Source organism: Aplysia californica, unplaced genomic scaffold (genome assembly GCF_000002075.1).
Source record: "Aplysia californica isolate F4 #8 unplaced genomic scaffold, AplCal3.0 scaffold00253, whole genome shotgun sequence".
Classification (NCBI taxonomy): Eukaryota; Metazoa; Mollusca; class Gastropoda; order Aplysiida; family Aplysiidae; genus Aplysia; species Aplysia californica.
In genome coordinates, this window is record NW_004797523.1 from 322,983 (window position 1) to 336,083 (window position 13,101).

General features: G+C 42.1%; 1 protein-coding gene across 2 annotated transcripts in view; it reads left to right on the top strand.

Annotated features, from left to right (window-relative positions):
- The window catches only part of LOC101847430 (S-adenosyl-L-methionine-dependent tRNA 4-demethylwyosine synthase TYW1), a 43,508-nt gene that overhangs the window by 5,406 nt on the left and 25,001 nt on the right, over window positions 1–13,101 (top strand). For both annotated transcript variants that reach the window (XM_005100604.3, XM_005100603.3), the window contains exons 2-4: window positions 2,539–2,672; window positions 7,874–8,005; window positions 10,082–10,183. In XM_005100604.3, coding sequence (XP_005100661.1) covers window positions 2,541–2,672; window positions 7,874–8,005; window positions 10,082–10,183 — 366 coding nt within the window. In that variant the 5' untranslated portion in view covers window positions 2,539–2,540. The remainder of the gene's footprint in view (window positions 1–2,538; window positions 2,673–7,873; window positions 8,006–10,081; window positions 10,184–13,101) is intronic.

The following is a 13,101-nucleotide window of genomic DNA, read 5'->3' on the forward strand; positions in this document are numbered from 1 at the left end:
AAAAAAAAGTTTTCATCAAGACCTAGGCCCAAGTGTGTGTGTGTGTGTGTGTGTGTGTGTGTATGAGTGTGTGTGTGTGCGGGCGCGCGCGCGTGTGTGTGCATGTGTGTGTGCGAGGTGAGGCTGGCTGGCCTGCAGGGTCTCAGTGCTGTGCAGAGCTGACGCGCCAGTCGCAGTCACCGTCACTGAAACAATTACTGTAAAACTAATGATTGCTGTCTAACTTGGCTGTCTTCCGTTATTTTGTTGGCTTCACTGTAATATTATAATTATAGCATTCGTTCAAATTCCAAGAGATCAGATTTGGTTTTGCAAAAACACACGTAAATAATTATGAGATCAAAACAGTTGATTACACATAAGTATGTAGGTTATATGAATTATTTTTAAGCGCAATTCTTATTTTTAAAACAAAGTAAGATTAAATACATTTTGCGCAGAAACAAACTATTAGAGGCTTATAGTAATCCCACAACGTTTGTTTTCCGAAGCCGGAAGTCGAAGAGCTAAACATAGAAGTAGTCAGCCCAAAACCTATGACCCTGTAGGCTATAAGAGCATAAGAAGTCGTAGCTTCACTCTATGTAAAGTCAAGGTCAAAGTCACAGTCACAGTCGACTTTTAGAGTTTGACGAAAACGTCGAGTCGACTTTCCGACTTTCTTATTCGCCGACTTTGCCCTTGCTTACCGACAACCCAGGGTCTATATATGGTAACCGGCCCCAGGCACCACTACCGAGTACCAGTCAACAGCATCATGATTACTTCCACCACCACTACAGCATCATCATTACTTCCACCACCATTTGTCTTTCCACATGTGAAATTTCATTTTATTGTGTGTTATAGTTTTTCTGTAATTTTATTATTTTTTAAAATCACATCTCACAAAATCGACAGCATTGGCCTCTTCCCAAACCTCTTCCCCCAGCAAGCCGAGAGTGTGTGATCGCTACACGCGATCTCATTGGTGGACATATTTAACGTTGTTCCCAGCAAGATAAACTCAACTTGGTTGTTCTGTTCATACTAATGATGCAGGGAGGGCCAGTTTAGATAATCTAGTAACTGGATATTAAAGCTCCCATCTCGATTGTTATCATTATAATCGAAAAAATTTTCATAAATGCTGGAAATAGTTAGGAACAAGGATAGATCTAGCTGTTTGGTAATTGCCAAATATATATGTAGTGAAATCTGGGTGTGATATATTCTATTGTGTAAATTCATCAGTCCGTACTCTGCCTAATCGGCCCCTTTTTTTCGTTGTGTGTTTTGGACTTGCCCGTACACTGGTATCAATGGGGTATTTATGCATTCAGGCTTTTTTTTCTTTCCTTCGTTCCTCTGGGGTTTTACACATGTTTTTATTGTAGAAAATTGAAAACTAATAAAAAGAAAGAAGTCGGAAGTGACATCATGCTGGACTCAATTCAGAGTCGGAATGTAATTTTGGTTTTATCAAAACTCAAATCTGAATAGTCACCTCGGGAAAAAAAGTTATGTTGAAATTTGGATGGACTTACGTAGCAAGCGACCACCCCAACCAACATAATAAAGATTGACCCTACCCCAACTCCTACCCCCAACCCTTTCCCTAAAAACCCTACCCCAACCCTTACCCTAATCCTCCATTTATTTCATAGTGGGTGGTCGCTCATTATGGAATTCCTCCTTGCGATTCGTCTAAGATGGCCACCTATTGTTGAGTAGAAAAGTGATCGTCTTTAGGAAGGATTTATCAAAATGAAGGAAACTAACCTTTCCCGTTCCCTTCTGAGGTCCCAACTGGAGATGGATGCAGGCTTAGGTTGCAAAGGCCCATAAAAATTAAATGTTTTTGTTTATTTGGTTTGAGTGTTTTACGGTACCGCACTTACAAAGTCTGCATACTGTCATATGAGCTCGTGGGTAACAGACACATTATTTTGAATTTTGTCTAGGGGGCGGCCGTACCCTACTTTTATTGATTTTGGACCACCAAGGTATCTTTATTTTAATGTGTACAACTTGCACACATGACCTCTGAGATTTTTCGCCCGTATCCGAGAAGGCTAAGTGTTTGATTTTACCTACCTTAAGGTTAGGGGCGTGGCTGAAGGACATCAGTAAAAAGGATCCAAGGAGTAGCAGTAGAAAGGCTGCAGAAAGCGTTAAGAGCCCAGAGGATGGGGCAAAGGAGGTGAAACAAGACAATTTTAAGAGAAGAAAATTTTCTGTCACTGCCTGGATTCTACCATAAGGACAGGGGCCCCCATCTTCTGTGTTCAATGGCTAAGTGCCGAACTGCTATGCCGTGGGTGCCAGGGTGGTCTTGTTTTACAGTGTAGTAAACTAGTACAAGGGCCACATTTAGTCCTGATGCTGGATAAAAATAGATTTGCCTTACTCCCAAGAAGATTTTTATATATTTGTAGTTGTATAATAAAACCAGACAATTCATGAATTATGACCATGTGGTTGTTGCTCTGTGACAATCCTGAAATTCATTGGTTTCGTAATTTTTTTCATGTTTGTATTTTGTTATTCCTTTCACAGAAATGTTTGAAAGAGCAATTGAAGTGCAGCTTCGTGGAAAGTCTGTACGAATTCCTCTATGGTTGCTCCTGGCAGCTGGAGCTGGAGTAGCCTGGTTCACTTACAATCAGAAAGTGAAAAAAAAATCAGCACTGGTGAGTGTATTTTTGGATGCAATAGCTCAACCCGTACCTATTGCAATAAACATGATAAGATTGCTGTTATATATTATGTTCAAGCTGTAAGATTTACAGTTACAGTCTATTAAGAGGTCCAGCTACTTACAAAAGCTATTTTCGTTATTAATGAATCTTTTCAAACTAAACTTTCACATAATATGCAGTACCCTCCCGGAAATAATTCAAAACATAAAAACAAAAAATTAAAGCCCAATATGTTATGTTATATCGGCAGCCATATCGAAATTATATAATACTTAGGAAAATCCTAAAATTTTGAAAACCAAAAGGCAATGTTAATTTTAAAAAACCCAAATATCAATTTAGTAGAAATAGTTATAGGTAACTGACTGGTATTTTAAAATCTTTTTCCTATATTCTGGAATTTCTCTGACTTTCAAAGTGAGGTATTTTTTTGGGTTAAAATTTTGAGCATAAAATTACTTTCAGAAGCAGATTTCTCCGGCAGTAACTATTTTTTAAGATAAAAAATCTTGTCAGTGGCCTGCAACAACCAAATCTGCACATGTGTAAAAAGTTTCAGCTCAGGCAAGGAGTGGTAAATTGGAATGTACGAAAGAAGAACTCGATGCTTATGTTAAGCAGACGTACAGCGATTAAAGAAGAGTAGTACCATTACCTTATATGAGAGACCTGAAGCGTCCAGCTGCCCCCGTCGTCAAATATTACCTGGGACCAATTAGAGAGAAAGAAGTAGATGAGTTTGTAAAAAAAGCAAGATCAAAAAGTGCACCTGGAGGAGATGGCGCGTCTTATAAGGTGTTCAAGTATAGCGACACGCTGAGACACACCCCCTTTGAGATGCAAAGAGGCCTTTGGAAAGACAAAGAAATCGTCAAAGATTGGTGCAGAGCGGAGGGCGTGTATCTACCCAAAGAACAGAATGCAAAGGAGATAGGACAGTTCAGACCTATTTCAATCATCAATGTGACGTGCAAGATCTTTATGGGAATACTTGCAAAGAGGACTGTAGCATATTTGCAAAGTAACGGCTATGTGGATGAAAGGGTTCAGAAAGCCGGGGTACCAGGGATCCCAGGCTGCATCGAGCATGCTTTCACCATTAGGGACACAATCCAAGAGGCCAAGGAAAACAAGGAAAGTTTTTAAAGTAGTGTGGTTGGATCTTGTGAATGCCTACGGGTCTGTTCCCCATAAATTACTGATGAAGGCAATGGATTTTTTGTACGTCCCGCAAGAGGTGCAAGATTGCGTTCGTTCTGCAAGGAAGCAAGGTTACCGAAAGAAAGAAAGCGAACGAAGCCATGGAAGACCAGAGCGGAGGCACATGGGAGGTAGCCGCTGACTTAAAGGGCTTTGAGAGATTCTTCCCCATTCCAACTACGAAAAAGCCAGACATTGTCTTATGGGAGGAAAAAGACAAAGAGGTGCACTTGGTAGAGCTCACGGTGCCCCACGAGGACAATATCTATGCCGCTCATGAGCGGAAAGAAAACCGTTACAAGGCACTCGTCGAACAATGTGAGGAGGCAGGATGGAAGGCAACCCATTTTCCGGTAGAGGTAGGATGCAGAGGTTTTGTAGCAACAAGCGCCCGTAAATGGATGAGAGTGACAGGACTTACTGCAAAGAAAAGCAACCAACTCACAAACTCCCTTCAGGAGACAGCAGAGAAAGCCAGTCACTGGATCTGGTTGAAGCGAGAGGACGCAGGCTGGAATGAATCCTAAAGTTGGCAGCAGAGGAAAACAGTCGAACTAACATGGAGACCTCACATCGGTGAGGGGGCTCGGTGCGTCAGAAAAGCGGAAGAGAGGAAGAGCCCGAAACAGCGACGCATTCTCTCCTGATGATCTCCATGCTAGAGTCCGGGATACGGAGCGTTCGGCTGTGAGCAGTGCATTTTGGCTGTTTAGACTACGTCTTGATTAGTGGATGAGATTTTAGGATTCTAGTAAAATAGGGTCTTTCAAAAATAGTTTTGAGAAAAACGCATTTAAAAATGTCACTGTAATTTGAGGGTTTGTTCCTTTTAGCTAGAGGTTGCAGTACCATATGCACTTTTATTTCTAATTACACGTAAAATCTAATTTCTGTACAGTTACAAATAGCCTCATTTATAGAAGCTTAGTGAACCAAGTAGACACAAAATAACAAAAAAGAAAGAAAAAGTGCCCAATTGGTCATTTTTGCATAAGGGGGATGAAGTCATTTAAGACATATTTTCACCTATTTTATCATTTTTTTACCAAATGGACCAGAAAATCTGATTCAGCAATGATCAAGGGTGTTAAAAAGCTGCTTTCCAGAAAATCAATAATTTCATCGTAAATTGACCCAAAACGTTACCAGCTAGACCCCTTAAGGCTTTTTAAAGATTGCTTTTCTTACAAATTTTGAACGATACCATTGTTTCATTTTTTGGCTGTCATTGTGAGATTTAATTTGAGGCTACATTTTCTCTTTTGATTGAAGAGGCATGATGATGAATCTGTGGTCAAGACAATAAATTATGATCTTTACCTACAACCCTTCTCCCACCGAGACCTAACATTGACAACACACTCTATGGAACATTACAGCAACTGCAGCAAACCTGCACTTATCACTACATGGCATTGGACAGAAGGGCAAGAGCCCAGCTGTTGCTGAATCAATAGCAACAACAACAACAACATGATCTTTACATACATAGTGATATTTGTGGGTCTAGAGATGTAATAGGTGGGACTGGCTTAGGCTTTGGGCTGGTCCCAGAGTGGCTCTGTAGGTCTGCCCTGTAGCTCGCATAGCGCGCGCCGTGTAAATGAACATATAAATTATCGTGCGCTTGAGCAGCGCCGCTCTGTTGTAAAACACATCTTGCACACAACCTGGCTTCATGTTCATTTTCGGCTGAAATTCTTCACAGGTCATCAAAATCTGCAAGAAGTAAGTATTATTAGGTGCTTTGCTATTAGATATTGATGCTAGCATCAGCACTTGACCTCAAAATCCCAGGAAATGCACTTTGTCATACATTAAAATTTCGAATCGAAAGGTTGACCTAGTTTCAACTGTTTGTTTACATTCGTAGGCCTGTGTACTTCTAGGCTAGAATCTATATCTAGATTGATAGTTCAGGAGTTGAGATGCAGAGGGATGTTCCTAGAATGGCCTAGATTCTAGATATACGAGGGACGTCCAGAGAGTAAGTACCATTTTAAGATAATTATAAAAGAAATAACTTTCCCAATCAGAACGATTTATTCTTGAATACCTCATATTTATGACTACTTCTCCTCGTAGTCACCCGAACAGTTGAGGCATTTGTTGTTGCGTGGGACGAGCTGAATGCCCTCATCGTGGAAAGCTGCCGCCCGCGATGTCAGCCAATGTCCAGTCTCTCCTTTGAGATCAATGTCTGAGTCGAAGTCCTGCCCGGCCCAAAACTTTTTCAAATGCAGGAACTGATGAAAGTCACTCGGAGCCAGGTCTGGGCTGTACGATGGGTACTTCAACTGTTCACATCTGAAAGAGGCGATCAGGTTTTGGGTCTGTGCAGACTTGTGAAAAGTTGCATTGTCGTGAAGCAGAACAATGCCGTTGCTAAGCATTCCGCGTCTTTGGTTTGAATCACTCTACGCAGGCCGTGTCAGGAAAAAAGTCATGTGTACAGTGTTTGGGGACAGGCAAGGAGTTCTTTCAGTAGAATTTGGGGGAAATGGGATGACAATTAACTCTGATGTGTACTGCAGCACACATTTAAAAACTGCGTAGAACGATTCAAAACAAAAGACACAGAATGCTTAGCGACAGCGTTGTTCTGCTTCACGACAATGCAACTCCTCACATGTCTGCACAGACCCAAAACCTGATCGCCACCTTCGGATGGGAACAGTTGAAGAACCCATTGTACACCCATTGACTTTCATCTGTTCCTGCATTTGAAAATGTTTTTGGCCCGGCAGGACTTCGACTCAGACGCTGATCTCACAGGAGAGACTGGACATTGGCTGACATCGCAGATGGCAGCTTTTCACGATGAGGGCATTCAGAAGCTCGTCTCCCGCTACAAAATACCTCAACAGTTCTGATGAGTATGTGGAGAAGTAGTCATATATATGAGGTATTAAAAAATAAATAATTTTGATTGGGAAAATGATTTCTTTTATAATTATTAAAAAACGGTACTTACTGTCTGGACGTCCCTCGTAGATAATAATAATTTACATCTGATCTAGATCTACATTTAAAGCATTCACCATCTATCTAAATATCTGATGTGCAGTGCCCGGAAACAGATCTCAAAGCAAGGGCTAGATAAGGATGAAAGAATATCATACCGTATGAGGAGATTGGACTTATGAAAGAAGGAAAACAAACCAGACGAGCGAGGAGACAGGATTGAAGCAGAGAATGCGTATACAACGCTCACACTGGGTTCCCAGAGGTCTTAAGAAAAGTCCTTTAAAATTAAAGCCCTTAGTTTTTGTCAAAACAAAATTAAGGATCTAAAGTCATTAATTTTTTATGCCGGATTGTCACATCCTTATATAATAAAAGATCCTTTAATTTGGCTATATTTGTCAAAATAAGGTCATGGAAATTGTGGATGGTGCTCCTTCAAGGCTGTTGCATCGCATAACATGGCACACAGCACACAGTACATAGCGCGGCAGACCCGTCAGTTGCCACATTCCACAGATGCCAACCCACAGTTCGCCTGTGCTACACGCAGAGGGCACACGCTAGGCCAGCTACAGGTCAGACCTACAGAGGCACTCTGGGACGGGCCTTAAAGTGCTCACACTCACAGACACACTTGCATGCACATGCACAGATGCAGTACCATTAGTTTTAATAAACAAATTAGTTTAGTGACTCTAGAAACCTTACAGAGGTAGTTGCTGTTGAGTTTATAGATCTAACACTGATTGGTAGTTGTGACTCTCAACCATAAAAAATGTTACTTGTGGTGAGTAGATACATACTTACTTGATACAACTTGGATGGAATTAAAGGAGAGCTTAATAATCCTTAGCAGGCACAATACTGTTGTTGAGTTCCACTCTCAAATTGATTTTGAACTCTCGAAAGATTTTTATAATGGATTCTTAATCGAGCACATCTGTTATCTACAGTTCTGCGAAAGATGACACATAGCTATTAGGGTAATATTTTTGAGTTGCAGTTACCTTTTCTGTGTTTTTCAGATATCAGATGAAAACTCTACCTCTGTGTCTTCTGTTTCAAAGACGGTGCCTGAAACAGCTAAAACTGGTTCAAAGGATAAACAGAAGCGAAAACTCACAATTCTCTATGGATCTCAGACAGGAAAAGCGAAGGTGAAATGAAAATATGGTTATCAAAAGAAAGCTGGATTTGTCTGATTTGTCTTGGGGGATTGGTCAGTTGGCTTTCCTACCACTGATTTTTCATTGTTGTCTCACTGTTTTCAGGGCTCCTGTACAGGTGGTTGGTCAGCAGCTTCTTTTCAGGGTCACAATTATCTTAATCTCTTCCTTGGGAAATAGTGCCATTTTGTACATGCTCACTAGTAAGTGAGAATCTGCATCAACTCTTGGCATTTTCTGATCGTAAATGGTAGTAAATGTGCCTTGAATGTAGTAAACATTTGGTAAACAGTCGTAAATTAACCTGTGTACAGAGGGATGAAGCCAGCAAGACTTTTCAGTGAAGGTCAATAAGTTCATTTTTGCTGGTCGTAATTGTGATATTATATTTGTTCAGCTTTTCCCTGTCTGAGAGTACGTTTCACGCGGCTATGGCGGCAGGCGGAAGTGTATGTGATCCAAGGCTCAATCGGGAAAATGAAGATCTACTTTTGCTTTTGTTACCACCCAGAAATTTGATGACGATAGACTGGTAACGCAACATTTATGTCATGCAGGTTGTGCAGTATAAACGCTGTGTTGTCGTGTAAATAAAATTTAATCAATATTTGGACTCGTCTCTGTGCTTTCACTTGTGGGAAAAAAAAGAAAAGAAAATACAAGCATTGTCCGATTTTTAGATTATCGGGCTCACCATCGTGACCTGTCCGTGAACCTGCGCGCTTCGCATCGCAAATAAATGCGGCATAGTGCGAGTACTGGGGGGGGGGTGTGATGTGGAAGGCAACACCAGAGAGGAGAAATACTTAGAAGCAAATTTCTGTATTTTGACTTGATTTAGAGCTCTCTACAAAGTGCGTGTTGGTGCAGGTCATATGCGGAATCGGGACCCTTCATACTTTGTAAGCTGTATTATTGAAATAAAGTGTTTGCGTTTCATTGGGTTGGTGATAGTAAATTATAACTCCAGTGTATATTGCAGCTTTCTGTTTAAGACTGGCAGATTTTCAGTGTCACTGCATCTTGCCGTTCCACAGTTTTTACAACTCTCACACTTACTTATTTGTCCTTACTTGTCCACTGTGTTGGGGTCACTGCAGTCGGAACATGTCCATCTCCCTCTTCAGGATCCATCCCAGAGTCTGTCTACTTATAGTTTCCATCATGATCTGGTTGGAGATCCATCGGACTGGTCCGCACAGATGGCTGTGTTTCCCTTCTCCTCTTTGGATCCCCTTCTCCTTCAGTCTCCCGAGAGTGTGGGAACCGCTATCCGCCCTATTCTTCCTCAAATTTTCCCTTACAGCGGTTAGGACGGTTGGTGGGTCCAGTGTCAAATTCCCTCCCACTTTTGCTTCTCCAGCCAGCTTGTCTGCTCTCTCGTTGCCGGTTACCCCCGCGTGACCCGGGCAGAAGATCCAGGCCACTCTTTCCAGGCTGCTCTCCCTGATCGTAGCCTTCCTGTCCACATACAGCATCCCTTTCTGCACCTTCTGCAGCGTGCTTATTGAGTCAGTAATGATTACTGCTCGCTGATGGCTAGTGTTCTTGATCCAGTGTAGAGCTTCACTTATCGCTTTTATCTCCATACACATACTTGATGTTGTCAGTGCAGTTGCTCCACTGTGCTCTTTCACTACTACCCCATCAACTCTGACACTGAAGGCCCAGCCCGATTTGACTCCTCTGTTGACTGATCCATCCGTGAAGATCACAGCATCTCCATGTTCGCTATGCTTTTCTATCAGGGTTTCAATTTCAGCGTTTGTAGCTCCAAGTGGCCAGTTGCAACATTCTCTACCTAATGTTGCCTTCACTGTTGTAATTTTTGTTCCATATATGTAACATTAATATGTTATCGATGTCGCAAATGAACTCCCTTTTTCGAGCTGACGTGGAGCTTGATTTGCTGGGGAGTAAATTGGCTGGACGCCCTGTTTGTTCTTCTTAAAAGTATGAAACTGTGCACTCATGTGACCATAATCCACACAGAAAAGGTTTTAAATATCTTCTCTAAAGTTCTTTTTGTTATTGTGTTAACTTATTTATTTGTCCCTACTTTCACAGGGTTTTGCTGAGAAACTGGGGGCTACAGTCAAGCAGCTGGGCTACGATGCCACAGCGATAGATTTGAAGAATTATGACCATGAAAACTTATTTCAGGCTCAGGTATGTTACTGGGGAGTGTTTAATTTTTTAAAAGGACTGGAAAGAACTCCAGAATACCATTTTTTAAAAACCCTTGGTGGCTATTGTGGCTTCAGTGATTATGAATACTGCTTTATAACTCACCTGAAATAATTGAAGCATCTTGATGGCACCTGTTGTGTATGGGACTTATCAAGATTATTGTCCTTCCCTGTTTTAAGGGAGCTACCTCCCGTCACTTTAAGACATGCGCAGTAGCGACTAGTGGGTTGAGTTATAAAGTTCAGTTTGCTGTCCGAGATTCGTGTGGTGAATGGTTATTATTGTGCTCGTGTCAGTTAGTGAAGTGTTCTGGATTAAAGTGAAACCAAAGTAGACAAACATGGTGTCAGAAGTGCGTTGTGTTGTGTAAAATTGTGTCTGAAGTGTAGACACATTCACAGGTAAACGTATCAAGAAGAATTTCTTACAAACAAGACAAGGTATGTTAGAAAATGTGGTTTAAACCCCCTGAACTGTTAGCATTCCACGAACCGTCAACATGGCCCTCTTGGAGAAAAAGATTCTGCCGGTTTCGACTGGCATCGAAAATGAGTAAAGAGGATGGTGAAATTCAGGTTAGTTCTCTTCTCTATGCAATGGGGGCGGAAGCAGAACTAATTTTTGCCCAGTTCCAGTTGTCAGAGGAACAGCAAAAAAATTTTGACACAGTTTTGACAAAGCTGAACGAATATTTCGTCCCCAAAAGAAATGTTATACACATCCTTGCTAAGTTTCACAGAAGAAATCAGAAGTAAGGTGAAAGTGTGAAACAGAACATACGTAGTTCATATGAGCTTGCAGAGCATGCACAGTTTGGGGAAAAAGAGGAGACCATCAGGAATAGACTAGTCTTAGGTCTCAACAATAAGGACTTGTCAGAAAAGCTTAAACTTGAGGGAGATTTTACCTAGAAAAAAGCCTTTGAAATAGCAAAACAACTCGAGCAGGTCAAGCAGGAACTCGAATAATAAAGGTCAGCCAGTCAAGAAATAGATAAGGTGCATCAGTACAAAAATGCACAGTCCCAGTTTGGAAGAAAGAAATATCAGCCACATACCGAAAAAACCCACTGCGGGAAATGTGGACTATCCCACGACCAAGGGTGTCAAAAGGAAAGCAGTGTCACAAGTGTGGAAAAATGTCCCATTTGGCCAAGGTGTGCAGAACACCAAAGAGCAAGATCCAAGGGTTAGAGAAATTGAAACCAGAGATAGGGAAACAGAGGAAACCTTCCTGATAGGGGCAGTGAAATCTTCAAACAAAAATGCGTGGAGGGTCGAACTAGAAGTGGAGGGACGGCCAGACAACTTCAACTTTGATACAGGTGCAGACGTCAACGTCACCAGCAAGGAGACTTGGGTCAAGATAGGAAAACCAAAGCTGCCAAAATGTGACCACGTCAAACTCATGAGTCCTTGGGGCCGGGCCGAATTAATCAACTAGGTCGCTTCCAGACGACATCTAGTCTAAGTCAACGGCAATATATATCATCAACGGTCAAGCGGAAAGCCTGCTTAGTCGGGATACGTCTACATCCCTGGACCTTATACAAAGACTTCAAGTCGACGAAACTACGCTCTCCACCGCGAACTGCAAATCAGTTCGCATCAAACTGAAGGAAGGAGCACAGCCCTACAGCATCACCACCGCCAGGAGAGTCCCTATACTGCTTCAAGAAAAGGTGAAGAAGGAGCTAAAAGCGAGGAAGGACAGCGGCATCATTGAAGAAATCACTGAACCGACAGATTGGTGCAACAGCATGGTACCAGTGATCAAGCCAAATGGAGCAGTGAGGATATGTGTTGACTTGAAGAAACTAAACAATGCAGTCCAAAGGGAACGGTATGTCATACTGACGACAGAAGAAGTCATCCATAAACTAACTGGTTCAAAGATATTCTCTAAGCTAGATGCCAAATCTGGATTTTGGCAAATCCCCTTGGACAAAGACTGTGAAGCTTACATCCTTCATCACACCATTTGGTCGATTTTTCATGAGAAGGCTGCCATTTGAAATATCAAACGCTCCAGAAATCTTCCAGAGGATCATGACAGAAATCCTTTGACAGCATAGATGGTGTCATCTGCTACTTTGAAGACACTATACTACATTCGAAGACGGGGGGTGAACATGAAAAACTCCTGGAGAGGGTCAACCAGCGATTGAAGGAAGCAGGGTTAAAACTGAATGAGGAGAAGTGTGAATACAAGAGGACAGAAATCAAGTTCCTCGGGCATGTTATCAACAGTGAAGGCGTGAAACCAGACCCTGCCAAAATAAAGGCGATTCAGAAGCTGAAGGAGCCAAGCAATGTGGAGGAGGTGAGGAGATTCCTGGGAATGGTGAACTACCTTGGCAGATACATACCACACGTGGCCACAGTTTTGAAACCACTCAATGACCTCTTGAAGAATGAAATGACTTGGAGTTGGGACAGCAAGCAAGACTGAAGCATTCAAGAATGTCAAGGAGATGCTCAACACAGCTCCAACGCTGGCTTATTATGACCCAATGAAACCAACCACTGTCTCTGCAGATGCTAACAGCTATGGCCTTGGAGGCGTTCTCCTTCAGAAACACGACAACGGTCTTCGCCCAGTTGCATACGCCTCAAGGACACTGACTAAAGCTGAAGAAAAATATGCACAGATCGAGAAAGAGTGCCTGGCATCAGTGTGGGCCTTCGAAAGATTTGATAAGTACCTTATGGGCTTGGAAACGTTCACACTTGGAACAGATCACAAGCCGCTTGTCCCAATCATCAACAACAAGGACTTGTCAGATACCCCGCTGAGATGCCAACGTCTGCTCGTGAGGCTAATGAGGTTCAAACGCGAATGCGTACACGGGCCAGGCAAAGACATGATCATCGCAGACACTTTGTCCAGGAGACCAC